Raw genomic sequence first — 21,270 nt, forward strand, 5'->3', positions numbered from 1 at the left:
GGGGAGGAGGGCATGTGGGGAACACCAGGAGAAGAGAGAGAGGAGAAGGAGGCACTAAAGGTCTGAGTGTAACCACTGCAAACGTAAATTCATCAACAAACTTCATCTGTTTGTTACAGGGCGGAGATGGAGCCAAGGGGTGACATTCCCCAGCACAGTGCTGCCCAGGCACTCACGGACACGGGATTGCTTAAACCAAACTGATTTATTGGGGATTTCTTCAGGGTATTTATCTATTTCTTTATAATAAAATAAATATTATTTCTATTGGGTATTTATTGACGTCCTCCTGCGCCTCCGAGCTGGAGCAGCGTGCCAGCGGAGCGGGTCAGAGGCTGCGCGGGAAGCGGGGACCCGGCTGGTGTTGGGGTGCTCCCGGGGCAGAGGAGGCGGCGCAGCACGTTCCCCGTCAGGAGCTGCCGGGGGTGCAGCAGCGCGTTGCCGGCAGAGCCCCCGCGGTGCCCAGCGCTGGCGGACGATGTGTCCCAGGGGTGGTCTCGGGGGCGCGAGCAGCAGGCGCTGGGGGATGTTGTTCTGGGGGCACTCGTAGGCGCTGCCCTGTCCCAAGGCTGGATGCGGCCCCGTCAGGAGGGAGTTGTTGGGGCGGGCTTGCTTGGCAGGCGCCACGGAGCTCCCCGCCTTCTGCAGAGGCTTGTGTCCAGCCAGGGTGTCACTGGGCTCTGCTTTGCCCTCGCAGTCCTCGTCCTCCCCTCTCTGCTCCTCGGCACCGCTGGCGCTTCCCCGCTGGCTGCTGCTGTCGCCGTCAGCGCCGCTCTGCCTGGGCAGCCAGTAGAGCCCCAAGAGCACGAGCAGGGCGTCGGCGGAGGCCCAGAACCACCAGTGCTGGCAGGCCCCGAGGAGCAGGCCTTCCGGAGCGAGGCCGCGCCGCTCCTGGCTGCTCTGCTCCACCTCCTCCATCAGCCGGGTCATCTCCTGCTGCTCCTGCTCCTCGCGCTGCCGCAGGAGCTCTTGCGTGGCCGCGTCTTGCCGGTCCCCGGCTCTCAGCACGTACTGCACGATGCTCAGCAGGGTCAGGACGCGGGTGATGAACACAGCCATGGTCTGGAGGAGGAGGAGGGAGAGAAGGGGCTCAGTGGGGCTGGGGCAGCAGGGGAGAATATGCCGGGGCTGGGGCCGGGTGGGAGAGGGCCCGAGGGAGCTGGGAGGCAGTAAGGGGGAGGGTGGTGAGCGCTGCAGGGACGGGGACATCTCCCCACAGCCCCCGGGCACTGGCCGTGGCTGGCAGCCCCGGCACCCCTGCGCCCAGCCCCGAGGGCGGCACCTGCCCTGCCCCAGGCGCTCCCCGCAGCGGCTGCGCCCTCGCCCCGGCTGTAGAAACCCCCCTGAGGGGCCAGAGCTTCTGCCCCGGCCCTCGTCCGGCCCAGCCTTCCCCCCACCAGCCTCACCCACCGCTGGCCCGAGCCGTACTGCAGCGGGTGCTGCCGGCTGGCACCCTGGTGACATCCCTCGGTGACTTCTCCTCTGTGATGTCACAGGCACCAGAGCCCCACGGGGACACCCGCCCCTTGGGCCACGGCCACTGCCCCCGGCTCTGCAGCCCCTGCAGCGGGCAAGGCACAACCCCCCTGGCAGGACAGAGCTCCTGGGGCCCCTAAACAGAATCACAGAATCATTCAGGTTGGAAAAGCCCCTCGGGATCATCGAGTCCAACCATCACCGGACTCTACAAAGTTCTCCCCTACCCCACATCCCCCCACAGCTCATCCAAATTCATACCAGACCTGCAGGTCACACTGTCCAGGAAGGAAGTGGCACCTCAGCTGGCTGGAGCTGTCACCCACGGGCAGAGGTGGCTTATGTTGGCAACGCTTTAGAGCTTCCTTCAGCTCTATTTTCTGCTCCGATCCTCCCGTCTTTTATCACATTCCACCTCAGTTTCCCACTTGCAAAACACCAGCTGAGCAGCCCAGCCGGAGAAGGAGAACCCCCGGCGAGGAGCTGGGGATGGGGAGCCTTGGTGCTACCCCAAGGTGCACCCCGCTGCCTCCTGCCTTGGGCACTGGGTGTCTGGGTGGGTTTGCTGGGAGATGAGGCTTCCCAGCACTGATGCCCTGGTTTAAGTGCTACTTTAGACAGGTATGTGCTGCCTTCCTCCAGTCCTGCTTGCAACGGGACAAGATTTTTCTCCTCACACTGCAGAGTTGCAGAAGCTGATGAAAAGCTGAGCTGGTTCAGCCTGGAGCTGGTGATTGCAGGCATGGTTTCTGAGCAGCAGGTGCGAGCCGATGGCACTCGTTACTCTGATTTATTACACTCTGCCATAAATTCGTAAGACCCCACTACCAGAAGAGATCAAAAATGGGCTACTTCAACAGGCCGTAGTTTGAGGAGCTTCTCCTTCCCCCACTCTCTATAAAGAGCCTCACCCTGGAGCTTGAGATGTCTTTAATTAAACAGAAGGTTTATACTGTCACCAGATGCTGATGCCCTCATCTGGTGTTTCCTGCCATTGTCCTGGCTGTCGGTCCTAAAGCCTTCAAATATTGCAGGTGCTTCTGACAGACACAAGCAATGGCAGCTGAGTCTCATTTCCATGTGTTCCCCGGCGGGGGCACCTCTATCATGTCCCCAGCGTGGGAAACCAGCTTGGACCGCGGCTCTGTCATGGCAGCAGAACACGCGTGATGAACTGTTTCCTGCCAGTGCTGTGCTGGGGCCGAGAGACAAATCCATAGGAGGAAACATTTCCACTGAATGGGGGTTTTTTCCCCTTCAGTTTCACTCCTTTTGTCAGCACACTTACCTAGAGCAAATATTTAATTTCATTCTTACAAACAGTCCCCGCTGTTTTCAAGAGGAATGGAGAGTTCCTGCAGCACAGGCACCTGCTGCTTGTTGCAGGCTGGTAGCAACCCACTGTTTTAAACACAGCTGCAGCTACAAGCCCATACCCCTGACAGCCTGTTGGCCAGCACCCCAGCCCTTCTCCTGCCCTTTCCCTCGAGCTATTTTTAACACACGCTCTCAAATCCGTGCTTTTTTTTGCCCCCCCCCCGGAGTTTTTCCAGTTTCTGTCTCCCTGTAGAATAAGAAGCCTTGACTCACGCTCTGTGCTGTGCTGGTGCGGAGGTGACCTGGCAGCAAGCAGAAATGCCTGTGTGATGCTGGGGGGACAAAAATAAGAGCCCCCTGATTTGGGAGGAGTGCTCCCAAAATGCCATGGGGATGTTTAGATCCATTTAGGACATTTGTTTTCCTTCACTGGGTGCTTTTCTGGTTTGTCTCTCTCTCTCCTGCTGTAAAGTTCTGACTGCAAATAATAATTTATTAAAGAACTATAGAATTTATTATTAGTATCTCTTTTATTTTATTAAAACCAAACCACCCAACCACTCGTTTCGGTGGAAGCATGTTCTTTACCATGCAGGCTGCCACAGGTTGATTAGCCCACTGTCATGCTAAGAAAGGCTGTGCTGGTGGTGATGTTCTTCTGCCAGCCTCCAGGAAAAAAAAGAAAAAAATCCATTTTTTTTACTTGGAGAACTGAAAATCAATGTTAGTTTTACTGGCTGGAGCTCAGCTATAGCAAAACTTGCGAGGGAGCAGCTCTTGTCCGTGGGGAGCGAGCTAGGCGCTCCTCACGCCCCCCCAGCCCGGCACACGGGCTCCTCTCCCCGCTCTGTCCCCTCTGTCCTCTCTTGCCCTCTTCCAGCCTTCCCTTTCTTCATCCCTCACTTCTCCTCTGTCTCTTCCCCCTCTCTCTGGCCCTGGTCAGATACTTCCTTCACCCCCCCGCTATTGCGTTCTCCGAACACCAGAGTGAAAAGCGGGAAGAATTTCTTCACCGCGAAGGTTGTCGCGCACCGGGACAGGCTGCACAGGGAGGTGGTGGCGTCCCCAGCCCTGGGGGTATTTAACAGACGCGTAGACGTGGCGCTCGGGACGCGGTTTAGTGGTGGGTTCACCAGTGTTGGGTTCACGGCCGGACTCGGTGACCTTAAAGGTTTTTTCCAACCAGAATTATTCTGATTCTCCGATTCTATTAATTCTCTAGTGCTGTCTTGCACCCAGTAAGGGAACGCTACTGCTGGTACCTGAAGGGATTTTGGGGTTTTTTTGAGAGGCAAAATTGCCACTTGGTGTCGTGGTTTAACCCCAGTCGGCAACTAAGCACCTTCCCCCCCAGCAGGATGGGGGGAGGAGAATTGGAAAGGGAAAAGTGAGAGAAGTGGTGGGTTGAGATAAGAACAGTTCAATAACTGAACTAAAGTAACATCAATAATAATAAATTGTCATGAAAAGGAAAAATTAGCAAAGAGACGGAAATGAAACCTATGGAGGACAAGTGATGGCAATGAAACCAACTGCTGACCACCAACCGACCAGTGCCCAGTCAAAACCAGCCCAGCTCCCCAGTACAGGAGAGGATTTTGGTGCTGGGACAAATGGCGACGTGCCAGCTTGGCGTGGGGGTGCCTTTTTGTGCCCTGAGACCCCTCGGGAGGGGCAGGATGGGCTAAAGCTTCCCTCATCCTCTTCCTCCTCCCTCCGGGCTTTGTGGTCTCGCGGGACACCCCGGGTGCGGGTGTGCGGCCCTGGGGGCAGCGGCAGAGGGACACTGATTGGGGGGCTCCCCGTGGGAAGGACACCGTGGGACTGGGCTTGTTGCTCCAGCTTGATTTAAAAAAAAATTTATTGAAGTACGGCCTTTCCCCGAGAACTGCACATCTCCGAGGGTCATCAGGCGCAGCACCACAGCGACCGCAGGCTCCATCCTGACCTTGGCTTCTGCTTTACAGCTGTCAGGATGAGGACGGTCTGAGCTGCCAGGCACCTGATGGAGTGCTCAGCGTCGTTCTCCAAGGACTGGAGGGCTGCGAGAGAAGGAAACAGAGCAGAGGTGAACCCCCCCTGCCCGCAGAGACCCCAGGAGCCCAGGCTCTGTCCCCTGCCCCACCAGCCCCCGCCAGCACAGCACTGCCCCTACTCACCACTCTGGCAGATCTCCCACAGCTTCTCCAGCCTGAGGATCCTCCGGCGCCACGCAGCAAGCCCTGGGGCACAGAGCTCCTGTCAGAGCTCTGCTCCCCCTCGGCAGGGCTGTCCCCCAGCAAGGACAGCACCCGAGGGTGCTGGGAACCAGCAAGACTCCCAGCGAGCCCCACCAGTGGGGACTGGGGCCGGGCGACCAGAAACGGGTCCCCGGGAACTCACCCATGAACCTGACGGCCGCCTCTCGCACGCTGGCCTGAGGGTTCTCCACGTAGAGTAGGCTCTGGAGCAGATACTCGTCCGCGCTGTTCCTCTTGTGCGTTATCTGAGGGAGCACAAGGGCACGGGGCTGGTACGGATCCTCCGCAGCCGTCCGGACCAGTCCCTCCTGCCAGCACCCCGCTCCCTCCCAGTGACTCCCGTCTCCCAGCCAGGAGCCCCGTGGGGCTGAGGGCCAGAGAGAGCCACAGGCAGAGGGGGCTGGGGGTGCTGAGACCCCTCCGTCCCGCTGCCAGGGCCCAGATGGGCCGGGGTCTCGTGGAGAAGAGCCCTTGGGGGCGGCGTGCTGGAGGGCAGGGAAGGAGGATGCAGCTGGAGCAGCGGGGCTGGAGCAGGGCGGCGATGCAGAGCGGCACAGCCCCCCCCACGGCACGGCTGCAGCCCCCGTCCAGCCCGGCCCGGGGCTTTGGGGGTTGTCCTCACCAAGTACTCTCCGATCAGGGGTGTCTGCCCTGTCTCGGCCAGGAAGCTGAGCCTCCTCCAGCCCAGGAACTCTGCACAGGCGCGGAGGGTGTCCCAGGAAGCCTGCGGAGAAGCAGAGGCTTGGAGATGGCACCAGAGCCCAGGGAAGGAGACCTGGCATCCTCCTCCTCTGGGCTTGGCTTCGAGCTGCGGGGACGGGGTGATCCCGGGATTGGAGCCCCCTTCATTCCTGGGGCCATCCCGCGCTCTGGGAGCTGGCCCTGACACCCGGGGGGTCTTTGGGCACAGCCCTGGGGGACAGGGATGGGGGCTCAAAGCACACAGAGCCCGTGGGGACTCGTGTGCTCGGTGGCCATGGGCCACTGCTGAGCAGGGAAATGTCTGTGCCCAGTTCTCCGGCCCTGCTGGTGCTGGGGCTGCAGGGACCCTTCCTCTGGGCTGGGGGGGCCCCCACCTCCCCCTCCAGCTCTGCAGCAGGGTGGGTGAGGAGGCCGGTGGAGGTGGGACCGGCGCAGCGGGACCCTGCGGTGACACACAATCCCATTGTCCCTCACGGCCAGGCCACCCCCGTGGTGTCAGCACGCCCTTCCCCGTGACACCAGTCACTGATCTCTGACCTTGGCCACGCTCTCGATCTTCTCGTTGGTGTGGAAGAACAGCGGCAGCAGCGCACCCTGCACTTTCTTCACCATTTTTTTGGTGTTTCTCCCCACCGCGGTCTTCATCACGTCTTCGAAGAGGCGGATGGAGAGCTCCCGCACCCGGCTGGACTCCTGGCAGGGAGGAGGACAGAAGGAGCTCAGCATCAGCCGCTCCTCGCCCACGGGGAGCAGGGGCGTTAGCGTGGCTGGGGGGAGAGGAGCTGCCCCAGGGTCGGATCCTGAACACAGGAGCCGTCGGCCAGACCTGCAGCTGCGGCTCAAGGGCCCCGGAGCCCTGAAAGGCCTCGGAAGAGGAGCGGGGAGGGGAATAGCCTGGAAAGGCCACAGAAGGAGAGTGGGAAGAGCCCCAAAAGGCCACGCAAGAGGAGCCAGGGGGACATCCCTGCCCAAATGCTGCCCGCAGGGCCGGGCTGAACGTCCTTCACCCATCACCTCAGCTCCGCCTCCCGCCTTACATCATCGAAGAGGAGCAGGAGCTTCTCTGCCAGCCTCAGAGCGATGAGCTTGGCCTCTTCCCTCTTCATGTGAGGAATCACGTTGATGAAGAGCATAAGGGCCTTCATCCTGATATCGCTGTTGGCTGCCAGCAGGTTCTCCATGATGTCGGGCAGCAGCACCAGCATCTTCCTGGCCTGTATGGAACACACCGGTCACCTTCTTGTGAAGTGGTGAAAGACCCGCCCCAGGCACCCCCCAGCCCCTCCAGAGCAGGGAGGGTGCTTGGAGCCGTCACCCCACATCCTCCCGGCCGGGGCCAAGCCACCGCATCCCCCAGGCCCCGGCTACCAACTTGGCTCCCCTTGCCGACCCCCCACTCACCGTTTCGGATGTTTTTGAGAGTGTCGTGAGGCCCGCGAGCACGAGAGAGAGCATCACCGGGCTGGGACGCCTCAGGTACCTCTGGGTTTTGTAGAGGGCAGCAAACTGCTTGTTGTCAATGACAGCGCTGACCAGCAGCTAAAATGGAGACAGTGGTGAGAGACCAGCAGAGCTGCGGGGCTCCCTCCCCTGCACCGGTACGGCCCGTGGCAAGGGTCTCCTCTCCCCTTGAAGCCACCTCCGAGTCCCCACATCTCTGTCCCGGGGCCAGAGCCATGCAGGGGGATGCAGGCAGGGTGGAAGGCAGAGCGCTGCCTGCGCTGGGACAGGCTTGGTGTGGCCAAATCAGCATCGGGTGGGCCCGAGTGTGTGGCACAGGGGTCTGGGAGGAGGAGGAGAGGGAGGAGGAGGAGGAGGAGGAGGAGGAGGAGGAGGAAGGCAGAGCGCTGGAGCTGAGCGTGGTCACTCACAACCAAGGGGTAGATGCAGGCGTCGTCCGCGGCACAGCTGAACACCCTGCGCAGCCGCCAGTCCCGCAGCACACCGAGCAGCTCCGACACGACTCTCCACAAAGCCCAGGGCACGGAGATCATCACCTCCCACATGGCCATGGCAGCGCTGCAGAGCCAGAGCCAACTCGGTCAGCAGAGCTGCCTCGGCTCCTCCAGACCCCGGCCCTGCCCACCCCCCTCATTTCGGGGTGCCCGGGGAGGCAGAGGGGGTGAGGTTCTGTTCCCCATGGGGCAGGGGCTCCGCTTTGGCCGGCTCTGGCCGGAGTGGGAAGCGTGGTGGGATGGAGAGCCCTGCTCCTCGGGGATATCCCACAGTTTTCCGTGGCTCTGGCAGACAGTCTCTGGGCCACTCTCCCCGTGGGGAACGAGCCTTCAAGGCTGTCGGGGCCGCTACCTGTCACACGTTGGAGAGATGACCAACAGGCTCCTGACCACCTCCCTGGGGCTCCACTTGGTCAGCAGCAGCAGCAGCGAGTCCAGGCTGCGCCGGGCCGGCTCCGCGCGGATCTGCTCCACGTTTGTGTGGATGCATATCAGGACTTCTGGCACCTGGAGGGGACACGGGTGAGGATGGTGCTGCCCTTCCCATCCCTCCCTGCCGCCTTGACATGGCTTCGGGTGCCCGAGAGAGCTGGGTTAGGGCAGGAAGAACAAGACTTAACACGGTTTGACACGGAAGGACAGTCCAGCCATGGGGCACTTACATCCGTCAGCCAGGACGCCGGGTCTGTCATGGCCGTGTCCACGATGTCGCTGCCCATCTGCCTGTCGTGGACATCGTCTGCCGTCAAGGCCTCGATGGCCACGAGGAGAACATCTGTCTTCTGAGAAGGCTGGAGGTATTCGCCAAACACCTACAGGTGGAGGGACGGCGGGGGAAGACGTGTCACGCTGAGCTTGGCTGAGCAGCTCGGCCACCTCTGGGTCCCCTTGCTCGCACAAGCCGATGCCACGGACAAGGGTCCCGGCGACGGGGGAGCTCGTTACCGTAGTCATGTCGCTGCTCTCATAATCCCATCCCGGTTTCTCTGGCATCTCCTCTGGCAGCGTCTCGTCTACACAGAAACACGGAAGAGTCGGTAAGACAACGGCCATCTTGGCCAACCAGCCTCCCAAAGGGTGAAAAGAGCTTGAAACGGGGGAAACGGGGTCCTGGCGTCGGCCCCCTCACTCACCGATCCGCAGCGGCAGGACCGTGGTCACCTCGCAGGGCTCCAGCGGAGAGCTGCTCTCCTGGGGAGCCCCCACCTCCTCCCAAACCACCCTGGGGCTGCTGGGGGGACTCTCTGCCATCCTCAAAACTGGGTGAGGGACAGCGGGGGGGGTTCAGCTTTAGGGAGTGACGGGAAAAGACGTGGGCTGTGCTCAGGAGTCTCCTCGCTGCGCTCCTGCCCTGTCCCTTCCCTGTCTTGTCAGACACTGCGGGGCTGCGCTGCTTAAATACGGTGCTGTGGGGTGACATGGAGTGATGTCACAAAGGGGGGTCACAAAGGGGGGTCACATTGTGACCTGTCACCCAGGCTGGGTGGGGCAGGGGTTCCGCTGCAGGGGGTAGGGACCCAGCTCGCCACTGGGCCACGGCTCCTCTCGGGGTGTCCCCAGCCCCCCATCATGTCCCCTCAGGACCTTCCCGTACCCCCCGGCTCGTCCCAGAGGGTTCACACACCCCGGCACGGCCCCCGGACCTTCTGCTTCGATCCCGACAGAAACACTCCAGACTGCCCCGTCTCTACTTTGCGCTCACCTGGAGCGTTTGCTCGCCTGTCTCCCGTTCTCTCCCACACTCCCAGAGTAGCTTTAATCTGCTACAGCAGTGTCCTGGTTTCAGCTGGGATAGTTCATTTTCTCGAGCTGGGAGGGAGCACAGCCGCAGTGCTGTGTTTTGTGACGGCGGCATCTTCCTTCTGCCGGGATCGCTGGCCGGGAGCGGGCTGTTGGTCGGTGGGTGGTGAGCAGTCGCCTTGTGCATCACCCATTTGTACTTTCCATTGTTGTTATTTTTTTGCTTTACTACAATCACTAAACTGGTTTTTTTATCTCAACCTATGAGTTTTCCGTGTGTCCCTCCACTCTCTTGCCCCATTCCCCCGACGGGGGGAGGGGGAGCGACCGGCTGCGTGGTGTTTGGCTCCGACCGAGTTCAAACCACGAGAGTCCTTTTTGGTGCCCAGCGTGGGGCTCGAAGGGTTGAGATAACGGCAGATCGGGTCAGTGTGTCAGAACCATTTGTTAGGAGCATTCATTAGATTGGCTTAGCAATTGCTGGGCACAATGTCGATCGCTTGGCTCCTTAAAATTTCTTCTCCTCATTTCACACAGAATCACAGAATCATTCAGGTGGAAAAGACCCTCGGGATCATCGAGTCCAACCCACAGCCATGGCAAAGGTCCCTGGGGAAGGTCCCTCCCATGGGACCACGCTGGGCTGATCTCAGCGCCACTGGCCAACTGCCAAACCCTTCTCCCCCTGCTGCGGTTGCAACCGATTAAAAAAGTCGACGCCCTTTTGCAACTTTCCCCCTTTATTTTTATTCCTCTTTTTCCTGATGGCTCCAGCCAGGGCCTCTCCGGCCCGGGGAGATCTGCTCCTCGGCGCGAGGCATCGCGGGGAGCCGGGTCCCCTCATCCCTCCATTGGGTGCCCCAAAGCCCGGGTGTTCATCGAGGGGCTCCTCGAGCAGGTTGGCCCCGGAGTTCCACGTCCGGAATCGTTTTCCCACGTTACTGCAACACCGGCCAGAAGTTCTGAGGAGGAAACTTCACAACACTCTCCATCTTATCCTCCGTAGCGGCCACTTGGGCCCGTCGCAGGAGGCCTCCTCGAGCAGGCTGGCCTCAGAGCTCATCGTCGACAAAACAGCTATGACGGGTGTTCCGAAGTACGAGGCCTCCTGAGGAGGGGAGGGCTTGGCTTTCCAGGTCTTTGCAGCTGCCAGCATTTTTCCACCATTCCTTGTCCTCGTCTTACTTGTCCTCCCCATCCTCCTCCTTTTCCTTTTCCTCCTCCTCCTCCTCTGCAGCTCTGAGCCGTCGCTGCCTGCGCTTGGGCTCGGCTCTGCCTTGACGCTCGGTCTTTGAGCGCAGCTTTGCCCTTGGCTTGGCCGGTCCCAGGCTGCTTTTCTCCAGAGGAATCCCCCAGGATCACCGGCTGCTGCCTGGAAGGACACAACGGCAGAGAGGTCTCTACCTGAGCACACGCTGGGTTTGGGGCCGCATCCTGCCCCCCATGACCCTCTTTGTGCCTCTTTGTGAGGAACAAAACCCCCTGAGCCGGGCCCCATGGCTGACACACGGCTGTCCCCGTGTCCCCAGGCCACGCTGGGGCTCTCCTGAAGGGCTGGAGAAGATCCAGCCCTGTGAAACTGGGGGTCCCACTAGCCCCATCCCACCCCTCCGATGGGCGGTGATGGGCGGCGAGTGCTTGGGGCTGGGGAATGGGCTCTGGCTGGGTCAGAAAAGTCATAGAATCACAGAATAGTTTGGGTTAAAAAGGACCTTTAAAGGTCCCTTTAGTCCACCCCCACCCCTGCCATGGCCAAGGACATCTTCAACCAGAGCAGGTCGCTCCGAGCCCCGTCCAACCTGACCACGAATGTTCCCAGGAATGGGGCATCCACCACCTCTCTGGGCAACACGACCCTGTGCAGACCCCCAGCCCTGAGCCTTCAGCCTCACCTGACCGAAGACTTTATCTTCTTCCTCTTCTTCTGCTCCGTCATCTCCTGGAACTGTGGTGGTTCCTGGTTAGGCGAGCTTGGAGCAGCGAAGCCAGGACATCCCACTGGAACTGGGAGGAGAAACCTCGTCAGAAGAGCATCGCTGGGCCGCTGCCGGCCCCGGTGACACGCAGGGGTGCTCCGGCCCCTTCCCCAAAGGTCCAAGAGGGCCGTTCTGCTCCCCTCGCAGCCGCCATCGCAGCCTCTCTGCCCCCAGTTCCCCATTGCCGTGGTTTTGCGACGGCGTTGTCAGCTCCCGGTGTGGAAGGAGGGAGTGGGGAGGTGACAGGGACTCTTTTGGGGGGTCGTTTCTTGGCGGGGAGGAGGCGGCCTTGGATCACCATCCTCCCACCACACCCTTGGGCGCATCCCACCCCGGGGCTCCGTGTTGGTGAAGCCAATGAGTCGTTAGGACAAACGGCTGTGCCGAGCTGGGGGGAAGCTTTGGCACAAGTCGGAGCCCTTTGACACTCAGCGCCGGTGATTTCCAAGTCAAATGACAGAATTTGGTTGCCCGCACTGTGGAAAGGAGCCAGGAGCTGCTTTACCTTGTCCAAGAGGTGGCAGAAACTCTCTTCTCGTCTCCTCATCCTCGCCAGGGACTTGTCTCGAGGTCCTGAGAAGAGCCCTGAGAGGTGGTTTGTGCACAAACTCCATTTCAAGCCTGGGAACGAGGAGAAGACACCGCCGTGACCCAGAGCACCACCAGCCCTTGCCGCTCGCCGTGCTCACCGGCAGATTTTGGCATTGCTGTAAAGACTGTTTTTTTCCCCAACTCTACCATGTTTTTCCCCAAGTCCACCATGCCCCATCCCCAAGCACAGTCCTGGGAAAAGGAGTCACCCAGCAAAGAGTCCAGGCCACCATGGGAAGGAAGTGTTGCCTAAATTCCTTGGTCCTACCCATCAAATCTGCCTTATGGGAGCGACCACGGCCTGGGGACATCAAGAGTCACTGCCGGGTGTCCCCATGGGAGGACACCCGTGGGGTCATAAGGAGCAAATGTCACCTTGAAAGCGGCTACAGCTGCCAATGTACTCACTCGGGAAAGATGACGACATGGCCAGAGAAACTCAGGGATCCCACAGGTACCATCCGGGACACCACCATGTCCAGCAGGCGGGGGACCTGTAATGGAGGAGCTCCAAGATGGTGGGATGTCCTCAACATGGCTGTGAGGCCGTATTGGAGGAGCTCGAGGCAGGGAGAGTTGGTAGGACCATCAACTCTCACCTGGCCGTGTCCTGCCGGGCCACCGCCATGGGACTGCCCACGTGCGCCACGGAGAAACAGAATCACTGACCTTGAAAATCACTTGTTCCAAGTTCTCCTTCCCAGACAACATCTCCAGGATGTTGTAGTAGAACTTCATTTGCACCGTTGTGCCTTCAATGAGGAGCACCCCGATGTCCCTCAGGACGAAGGCAACGTTCTCCCCCTTCCCCAGGCAGTAAGAGAGGAGGGACACGGTGCCCTGGATGCAGCCCGCCGCTTTCTGCCGGGACACCGAGGCGGCTGCGGCCACCTTGGAGTATTTGAGGGGCTCCAGCTCCTTGTTGCCTGAAAAAACACACACGAGAGGGGTGGAGACGTTCACCCAGTGGCCCTTCCGCAGGCGCTTCCCAAGGCAAAACGATCGTTGCCTCCCCCAGAAAGAAAAAAAACCCAAATTTTGGGCTCTGCTCCACAGAGGGGGAGTCACTTCCGAGAAGCTTCTCAGCCCCAGGGAAGGGACACGATGACCGTGAAGCCAACCGGGGTTTAATCCGCCATCTTACCGGGCAGGTAGGCCTTGTTGTCCGACAGGTTGCGGACCACGACGAGGTTTCTGGCCGGGCGAAAGACGGGCCTGTGGATAGTCACGGCCTCCTCTCCAACCTGGATCTGTCTGGAGACAACGTCGAAGCAGCCGAGGGCGGGAATTCGGACACCCTGGAACAGAAGAGAAGGAAGGACCCAAGGGTGAGGACGGCAGAGGGAAGAGCTGGAGGTGGCCCTGACCAGGGATGGTGCGTTGGGATGGATCCTGCCCGCTCCCGCTTGGGGAGGAGACGCTGAGTCCTCCCCCTCTGAAAAAGTCAGGGCAGGAGCAGCCTGGAGAAGAATTTGAAATCCAACCGCTGGTCTATTTGAAATAGATTTTAAGGCCTAGTGAAACGTGTTCGGGACTGAGCGATCTCGTCGTATCACCAAGGCAACCGGGGTGTTGCTCAACAGGCCTGAAAAGTGTTCTTAGCCCGCTTCTTGGATAGTCCCGACCCAAGGCTGCTCTAAAACCCAGTCAGGCTAATCCTATGGAGGCAGTTTTAACAAAGGATGATTAATTGACTAAACACAGGGGGGTTGCTAGATTAAGAGAATTTAGGATATCGAAACTGCTCACTCTACCTAAGCTTTTCGTAGAACATCTTGGAGTCTTTCTCAGAATTGTGTGAGATAATAATATCATAAATAACTAATAACTAAGAAAAGATGAGAATCAAGAACTAAAAGTTTGAGTGGAAACTTCCAAAGACTTTGGACTCAGGTAATAGATTCAGATACAGTATATAAACGGTGCAAGTCTTTGGGACATTGGCCACTCACTGAGGTGTTGGCCCAACTCTGAGTTGTCAATAAAGCTAAGCCTAGAGATTCTTTAACAAGCCCGAGGGCATTCGGGGGGTCTCCAGTGCCCAGGATCAGCCCTGAGGTCCACCACCACCTCCCAGAGGCGATACCACCCTGGCACAAGCCCTGTTTGTCCCCCAGCGGGGACTTTTGGGGTGAGTTTCCCACTTTCTGAGGAGGGAAGAGAAACGACAGGCCGTGCCCCGGGGCCGCGGGGACTCCCCAGCCCTCTGGGCGGACGAGGAGGATGCGGGTGTCACCCCACCTTGCGCAGCAGCAGCTGTTCTTGAATGCAGCCGGCCACCGCGTCCCAGACGGCTCTTCGCTCTGGAAAACAAAGGAAAACCAGGTCACGCTCCACGTCCACCAGCTCTCAACCCTCCAATGTCCCCCTGAGCTCTGGCGCATTGAAGACTGCGGTGGGGAGAAACACCAAAAAAATGGTGAAGAAAGTGCAGGGTGCGCTGCTGCCGCTGTTCTTCCACACCAACGAGAAGATCGAGAGCGTGGCCAAGGTCAGAGATCAGTGACTGGTGTCACGGGGAAGGGCGTGCTGACACCACGGGGGTGGCCTGGCCGTGAGGGACAATGGGATTGTGTGTCACCGCAGGGTCCCGCTGCGCCGGTCCCACCTCCACCGGCCTCCTTCCCCCCTGCTGCAGAGCTGGAGGGGGAGGTGGGGGCCCCCCCAGCCCAGAGGAAGGGTCCCTGCAGCCCCAGCACCAGCAGGGCCGGAGAACTGGGCACAGACATTTCCCTGCTCAGCAGCGGCCCGTGGCCACCGAGCACACGAGTCCCCACGGGCTCTGTGTGCTTTGAGCCCCCATCCCTGTCCCCCAGGGCTGTGCCCAAAGACCCCCCGGGGGGCTGGGGAGACACCCCTCATGGGAGAGGGCTTGGTGAGGACAACCCCCAAAGCCCCGGGCCGGGCTGGACGGGGGCTGCAGCCGTGCCGTGGGGGGGGCTGTGCCGCTCTGCATCGCCGCCCTGCTCCAGCCCCGCTGCTCCAGCTGCATCCTCCTTCCCTGCCCTCCAGCACGCACCCCCCAAGGGCAAAAACGAACGCAGGAAAGGCTTTTGCCTTTACAATCCTTTCATCCCTGTCTCCTGATTACGCTTCCCTCTACTGCTGCCCAAATCCAGATGGTTTATGCTTTGGGCCATTTGTTTCACGTACAGAAACTTTGTTTTCTGCCTCTTCTTTTCTTCCATGATTTGATATTTCTCAGCACGACACAGTTCTGCTGCTGTGTTCACTGGTAACATTCTTACCTGCCCACGCTCTGCGCTGGGTTTCTGTCCAGCTCCAAATCCAGGCTGCTATGACAGAAACTCCGAGTTAGTTTCTCACATTTGGAAAACTTCCCTTCTGTAACTGTCAGTGAGGCTTGAAACTGCCCCCACTGGCTGATAGACCAAACCCTTTCTCGTGGTTACTCAAGGAGGTTGTGGGGTCTGATGTCTTTACACTCGAGTTTCATGGCTGTCTTCATCAGCAAATAATTTAAATATGGGGGAAGCAGCAGCAGGCAGAGAATTCACTCTGAGAATGAACCATTTCCTCTGAACCAAAACACTACTGGGACCAGAGGTTACAGCGTCTGCATTTTGTAGAAGTTTTGTAAGGTTCTTGGGAAGATTATCCCTATGTTGTGACTACAGAGGAAGGGAATTTGCCTGCAGCGGAGCAATCTGCCAAAGCAAGTTTTGGCAGAACTGGGAGGAGGTGAAACACTGAAACCCCAAAAGTGTGCTGCCCCCGAATCCCGTTGCACTGTACCTGGGGAGCAGGTGGCATTCGACCTACACACGTGCTCTGGTGTGTATCTCCCACGGGGCTGCCAGCAAGCCAGAGAGAACAGAGGGAAGTGCAGAATGTTTCTAGAGAAAGATGCAAGAATACGTGGTTAAAAACCAAAATAAACTAAAAAAGAAATACTGTACTGAAGAAAGTACCAGTTAACAAGGAGCAGTGGGAATAAATGGATGAAAGGGAACATTTGCGACGGCCTGGAAAGGCTACTCAAAGAAAAGGCAACACTTTTAGCACAGGTCACCTCCTCCCCTCCACCCGCGGTTTCGAAACCTACTTTGTAAAACCCAATTATGTGTTTCCTTCCCCGGATGAGGCATTTCCCCATCCTCCTTCACCCAGAATGCCTGTTCAGTTCATGAGAACCGTGCTGCCTTTTGACGAGAGCATCCGAGAGAACCAGGCTGTCCCTCAGCACCCTGCATGTGGTTCCCTGCGTTCAGCCCACTGCAGTCACTCACGTCACGCTGGAATCTGTTCAGTTTTCTCTGTCTTTCTGCACATCCCAGCCCCCACTGCATTAGTGCTAGGAAGGCTGACGAGTGTGGAAAGATCTGTCAGCATAGTTTTTAAATGCCCAGCTCACATCATTGCAATTTTCTTTGCAGATTTAGGAGGGAACTGCTCAGGTTCAAAGGGTGATCGCAGCTCGTGATCGTGTTGCCAAATATAAGGCTCAGAGCAATGTATCCAGCACGGCTGGTGCTGCTGCAGTGCTCTGTGCTCTCAGGGAAGAGGATTGTAGTGCATTTCTCAAGGCAATTAGAAAGGTGTGGGAAAAACCCCTTTTCCTTCAAGAAAGGGAAAATAAAATCTTTTCATTGGGCACACAGTTAAGCACTACTTCTGTACTCCCCGCCCATTCCCTCCCTTCACTCCTTCTGACTAACAAACTCGCTGATTTCTAAACATTTCTGAATTCCAAACTCATTGGCTGTTGTCTTGCCCCACTCGCTTGCTCTTAAATCTTTGGCTTTTGGTGGGAGAAGAGGTAAAAAACTTCTCTGTAAAATTTATACGACCAAAACGGGAACAAAATTATTAGTTTTTATTGCCTGCGATGGCATCTAGCACGTAACACGGAATGGGACTTGAGGTGTTTCCGCGTTGTTCAGAATGATACGGATTTGCCTCCACTGTGTTATCACCGGAGTTTGGGTGGATAGCAAATTAGGGAATCTCAGGGAAATCGATGCCGCTCCCTCAGGAATCCCACGTTGCAGCACACTGTCTCTAGGTCACCACTTGCTAAGGGAAATATGCGAACACTGGGGTTTTGTGGCCTCTAGAAACTTGCTTCTGTTAAACAATTGAAAGCGACTACATCTTCCCTTCTGGACCTTTCCAGAACATACAGTCTCATAAAGTACACCACAGACGGGGGTTATTCTTCTCAAACGGTGCCCACATTATCCATATTTTACACACACTCAGGAGTCAGTATGAACAAAAACTAGTTCTGGTTTTCACAGGGCTTCTCTTGAGGGACAAACCCATCTCACTCACCTGAATGCAGCAAAGACAGGAATTGTCATTCGGTGCGTTTATCTCTGGGCCTCAAAGGAACCTGTAACGCACATGAAGAAAACCCTTGTTTTCTTGGGCTTTAAGCAAGATGACTTCTTTAGGGATGAATGGGAAGTACAGCTCTCGAGAAACACAGACACGTGTTTTCATCAGCGTGGGAAAAAACAAGTATGATCACTCAGTTTTAAATGTGTTTTCATTCTGACTGATCCCGCAGCAAAGAACCTGGAGGAAATGGCCTTATTTTCAGTTTCAACAATGCTGGAAAGGGCAAGAAATGAGAACCTGACAGCACCACGGGTTTTCACTGTAAAATTAGATGATCAAAGTGTTATTTCTGGCCGTCATTGCTGCATCCTATGAAAAATCTCTTTATAAGCAGAGAGCTGGGGTTGCTTTTATTCCCTTTGCTCGTCACATCATTTCAATTGTATTTCAGGCAAACTGCCCAGTGCCTGCAGTGTGCCACAGCCCGCAGCCCCCGAACAGCCCTCCCAGCTCTGCAGCACCAAGGCTGCGCTGGGTCGCTTTTCAGGAGTTAGATACTATCCAGTAGGAACAGATTATCAGCTTCAGAGAGCGTGGCCTCTCTCACTGCTACGCTTCTTAAGCGAGTAAATGTTCAGTCAGGACGATTCAAGTGAAAGCGGGCACCTTCTCCTTGAGAATGACTTACAGCATCACAGTTATTTCACGTCTGGTATATTTACCCCTGTTACTCCTTTCCATCAGTATATATACTTAACTGCATTTCTCGAGAAGGAGGAATTTTATTGCTTTTTACCTTGGATAGGCCCTTCTGTCAGTGCTGGCAGAATGCACCTTCCCCGGCCTTCCTGGGGAATCGCTCGGCGCTGCTGAGGCCGCCCCCGAGTGCTGTGTCCAGCGCTGGGATCCCCAGGACAAGAGAGGCGGGGACAGACTGGAGAGAGTCCGGGGATGGGCCACGAAGGGGATGGAGCACGAGGCTGAGCGAGCCGGGGCTGTGCAGCCTGTGGAAGGCTCAGGGGGATCTTGGCAATGTGCACCAACACCCGATGGGATGGAAGGAGGCAGACGGAGCCACGCACTCCTCAGCAGCGCCCACCAACAGGGCAAGAGGCAACGGGCACAAATGAAACACATAAAACCCCACCTGCACACAAGAAAACACACTTTTTGTTACTGCGAGGGTGGGTCAAACACTGGCACAGGCTGCACAGAGAGGCTGTGGAGTCTCCAGCCTTGGAGTTACTCAAAATCCAACCGGACATGGTCCTGCACAACTGGCTCTGCTGGCGCAGGGGGGGTGGACTCGATGACCTCCAGAGACCCCTTCCCACCTCAACTCCTCAGGGAATTCACAGAATCACAGAACTAGCTGCGTTGGAAAAGCCCTTGAAGATCCTCCAGTCCAGCCATGAACCTCCCCCTGACCGTTCCCAACTCCACCAGATCCCTCAGCGCTGGGTCAACCCGACTCTTCAACCCCTCCAGGGATGGGGACTCCCCCCCTGCCCTGGGCAGCCCATTCCAACGCCCAACAACCCCTTCTGCAAAGAAATCCTTCCTAAGAGCCAGTCTGACCCTGCTGCGAAATTCATTTCCCTTCCCTGGCCCCGCTCCCTGCTGCAAAATTCCTTCGCAGCCGCTCACCCAAACGCCCTCGCTCCACCACGGCCCTGGCAGCCCCGCTCTGAACGCGGCGCCGGGCGGTACAAATCCTGTCGCCAGGTGCAAAGTCTGAGTTGCTTAAGGAAGAGCTTCATGGCGGTGAACTGCCACTGACTGCCCTGCGGGAAGATGAGTGCTGTGCCACGCCGGACAAGTATCGGCTGGAAAAAAACACCCAACCCGCCTTGAAAACCCCGCAAAAAACCCAACGCACCCCGCAACGCCTCAAACCCCTCCCCCAGAGCCCTCCCCCCATCCCACCCCCACCGCCCAAAATAAAGAAGCAAAGAGACCTTATTGCCTGTGCTCTGTGCCAGCAGCGTTACACACACTTTCCCTTGGACTCTCCGAAGGGTGTTTCCGCGCGGCGCGGATCGCAGCTGCAGGGCCCAACACCGGGAAGTCACCCCGCACGCAGCCTCACGGGCTGAACTGGGCAGAAAAAGGGTTTATTTGTGAGAGGAAGCGCGGCTGCACGGCCCTGCCCCGCGGCTGGCTCCGGCGCCGGGCTCTGCTCAGAGCCGCGGCTTCCGGGCGGGGTCCTGCCGTGCCCGGGGCGTCCCTGTGCCCGCCGGCACGCGCGGGTCAGGCGCTGGGCCGGGCACCTCTAGCGGGGGCCTTGCCGGAGCTGCCCCGGCCCCGCCCCGCCCCGGGACGCTCTTTCCGCCGGCGGCGGCGGCGGCGGCGCGTGCAGGTACCGCGCGGCGCGTGCAGGGCCCGGCCGGGGCCGCCGGCGCCTGGGCCTGGGGAGGGGCGGGGGGTCTCCGGGCCCGGCCGCTCGTCCCAGCGGGGCGGGGGAGCCGGCAGCGGGGCTGAGCGGGCGATCGGCTGCCGGGGGAAGAAGCGGCGGGTGCTCGGAGGGGAATCGGTGCCTCTGCTCGGGCACTGAGCTCGGTGCGTGCGGCCTCGGCAGGGCCGGGGGGAGGAAACGCGGCGAGAAGTGTCTGAGGGGCAGAAACGAACTCGGTACCTTCCGGGGCAAAAACCGCAGCGGGCAGAGCTGTTGAGCTTCATCTGCTAAAGAAGCTGCCAGCTCTGGGAACACTGTGCTGCTGAAGCTCCTCCACTGGTGATGTTGTCTGCGCTCACCATGAATTCTGCAGCGGCTTCTCCGAATATTCCTTAGCTACGGGTGTTACTGGGGTTTTGTAGACAAGCGCTTTGGGGTTTTCCGAATGCTTCTCGGTGCACGTTGAGGTGAAAGATGCGTCTGGCCAGAGGAAGAGGCAAGGTTTGGATTCTCTAGATACTGATTTGCACAGAAATACAGATTGCTGTGTATTAAATTATGTTTAAATAATGAGGGAGCAATTGTATGGAATGTACAGTTACGGACCAGTTTTGATGCATGTGGAGTGTGTTTACACTCTAGTACCGTACAAAAGAAGTCTTGTGGTAGTCTGTTGCGATGTTGTGCTCCTCAAATCTGCTTTTTTTCCTCTGTTTAGCTGGAGATTTCTGTTCAGCGGGTATTTCTCTGGTGTGCACTTTCCCCCGAGCAAAAGGGCTCAGTCTCAGTCTTGTTGCCCACAGCTAGCTCCGCCGTAGCTGAAATGTCTCACCATCTCTTCTGTCTCCTGTTTTCTCTCTCAGGGGCCCCGTGGTGAAGAACAGTCCCCAGAGGGCTCTGGTGCTCGCAGACAGCGGCTTGATGGCTTGTGCCGTGTCCCTCTGGTGCCGTCCCCAGGAGCGGGTGAGTGGCGTCACACCGCAATAAGGCAGCGTCCTGCTTTGGGAAGAAAGTGTGCTGGGTTGGAAGCCCTTGGGCAGGCCGGGAGGAGGCTGCCTTCCCGGGTCAGGGCTGAGCGCTGGCCTGTCTTACCTGATGTGGAGTTGATGTCTGCCCCCGCTTTAGCTCTAGAACTACTCTGAGAGCCGGGGAGCTCCGGTTCCCTTAGGCTGTGTCCTTGGAGCTTTCCCACGCTGTGGCATCCCGTTGGCGTCCCAAACTCTGACCCGGCGTGAGGAGAAGGGGCCCAGTTTGAGTTTTGTCCCGTTTGGGCGCTGGGGAGGCAGAGTTCTGGGCTGAACGCTGGTGTTAGAGGAGCTGCTTTCCCGTTCCCTGCCTGCAGCTCTGGATACCCCAGGGGACCAGCGTTAGCAAGTGCTGGTGGAGAGACGTGGGGGTGACCGTGCCCAGCCTGCCTGGGTGAGCCTGTTCCGAGTGCCCCCACCCTGTTCAGTCCCACCTGCACCTCCAGAAGGCTTGAGGGGTCGTGGTCACGTCTGCCTCGGGTCACAGTTAACAGTCACGGGTTCAGGTCGGCTTTTTAAGGCGGAAAAGCAACGACGATCTATTTTCTG

The 21,270-nt window shown here is 58.3% G+C and overlaps 3 protein-coding genes across 15 annotated transcripts in view; all 3 read right to left on the reverse strand.

Moving 5' to 3' along the window:
• Positions 1–264: 264 nt before the first annotated feature.
• On the reverse strand, positions 265–3,474 carry LOC141916946 (uncharacterized). Of its 4 annotated transcripts, XM_074809938.1 has the most exons (3): positions 1,738–3,474; positions 1,411–1,612; positions 265–1,062 (listed from the first exon to the last, which is right to left on the reverse strand). In XM_074809938.1, the coding sequence occupies exons 2-3, from the start codon at positions 1,462–1,464 to the stop codon at positions 265–267; spliced, it is 852 nt and encodes a 283-aa protein (XP_074666039.1). In that variant the 5' UTR covers positions 1,465–1,612; positions 1,738–3,474. The 4 variants fall into 4 exon arrangements, with proteins under 4 accessions (XP_074666039.1, XP_074666041.1, XP_074666038.1 ...); XM_074809940.1 differs by lacking the exon at positions 1,411–1,612; XM_074809937.1 differs by having other exon boundaries at positions 1,411–3,474.
• Positions 3,475–4,636: 1,162 nt separating this feature from the next.
• Positions 4,637–21,270, reverse strand: part of LOC141916927 (maestro heat-like repeat-containing protein family member 7) — a 29,596-nt gene continuing 12,962 nt past the window's right edge. For 2 of the 4 annotated variants that reach the window (XM_074809856.1, XM_074809853.1), the window contains 6 exons: positions 6,773–6,949; positions 6,273–6,428; positions 5,656–5,757; positions 5,176–5,278; positions 4,953–5,015; positions 4,637–4,835 (listed from right to left, as the gene is read on the reverse strand). In XM_074809856.1, the coding sequence (XP_074665957.1) occupies positions 4,702–4,835; positions 4,953–5,015; positions 5,176–5,278; positions 5,656–5,757; positions 6,273–6,428; positions 6,773–6,949 (735 nt within the window). In that variant the 3' untranslated portion in view covers positions 4,637–4,701. Of the gene's footprint in view, positions 4,836–4,952; positions 5,016–5,175; positions 5,279–5,655; positions 5,758–6,272; positions 6,429–6,772; positions 6,950–7,136; positions 7,275–7,606; positions 7,755–8,042; positions 8,198–8,352; positions 8,503–8,635; positions 8,704–8,823; positions 8,950–9,392; positions 9,888–21,270 lie in introns of those variants that run through there. The other 2 variants (XM_074809852.1, XM_074809855.1) reach the window with 2 other exon arrangements.
• On the reverse strand, positions 10,153–19,531 carry LOC141916934 (coiled-coil domain-containing protein 81-like). 7 transcript variants are annotated; one of them, XM_074809893.1, is made up of 13 exons: positions 19,260–19,527; positions 18,949–19,080; positions 18,098–18,448; positions 17,293–17,353; positions 15,754–15,854; positions 15,246–15,293; positions 14,239–14,300; positions 13,142–13,295; positions 12,667–12,923; positions 12,406–12,491; positions 11,912–12,027; positions 11,323–11,434; positions 10,153–10,802 (listed from the first exon to the last, which is right to left on the reverse strand). In XM_074809893.1, exons 4-13 carry the CDS (start codon positions 17,319–17,321, stop codon positions 10,508–10,510), a joined length of 1,260 nt encoding a protein of 419 aa, XP_074665994.1. In that variant the 5' UTR covers positions 17,322–17,353; positions 18,098–18,448; positions 18,949–19,080; positions 19,260–19,527; the 3' UTR covers positions 10,153–10,507. The 7 variants fall into 7 exon arrangements, with proteins under 7 accessions (XP_074665994.1, XP_074665992.1, XP_074665997.1 ...); XM_074809891.1 differs by having other exon boundaries at positions 18,949–19,085; positions 19,260–19,526; XM_074809896.1 differs by having other exon boundaries at positions 15,246–15,290; positions 18,949–19,127; positions 19,260–19,526.

Source organism: Strix aluco, chromosome 32 (assembly GCF_031877795.1).
Source record: "Strix aluco isolate bStrAlu1 chromosome 32, bStrAlu1.hap1, whole genome shotgun sequence".
NCBI classification, from domain to species: domain Eukaryota; kingdom Metazoa; phylum Chordata; class Aves; order Strigiformes; family Strigidae; genus Strix; species Strix aluco.

What these genes read in the sequence shown, in the direction of transcription:
- LOC141916946 (XM_074809937.1), bottom strand. Translation starts at nt 1,662, where the DNA reads ATGATCCCGAGGGGCTTTTCCAACCTGAATGATTCTGTGATTCTGTTT. An exon ending in CAGTACGGCTCGGGCCAGCG is followed by an intron (nt 1,063 to 1,410) that starts GTGGGTGAGGCT and finishes CTCCTCCTCCAG; the next exon opens with ACCATGGCTGTGTTCATCAC.
- LOC141916934 (XM_074809895.1), bottom strand. Translation starts at nt 17,321, where the DNA reads ATGACAATTCCTGTCTTTGCTGCATTCAG. An exon ending in CCTGTCTTTGCTGCATTCAG is followed by an intron (nt 15,855 to 17,292) that starts GTGAGTGAGATG and finishes ATCTTTCTCTAG; the next exon opens with AAACATTCTGCACTTCCCTC. An exon ending in AACAGCTGCTGCTGCGCAAG is followed by an intron (nt 13,296 to 14,238) that starts GTGGGGTGACAC and finishes CTTCTGTTCCAG; the next exon opens with GGTGTCCGAATTCCCGCCCT.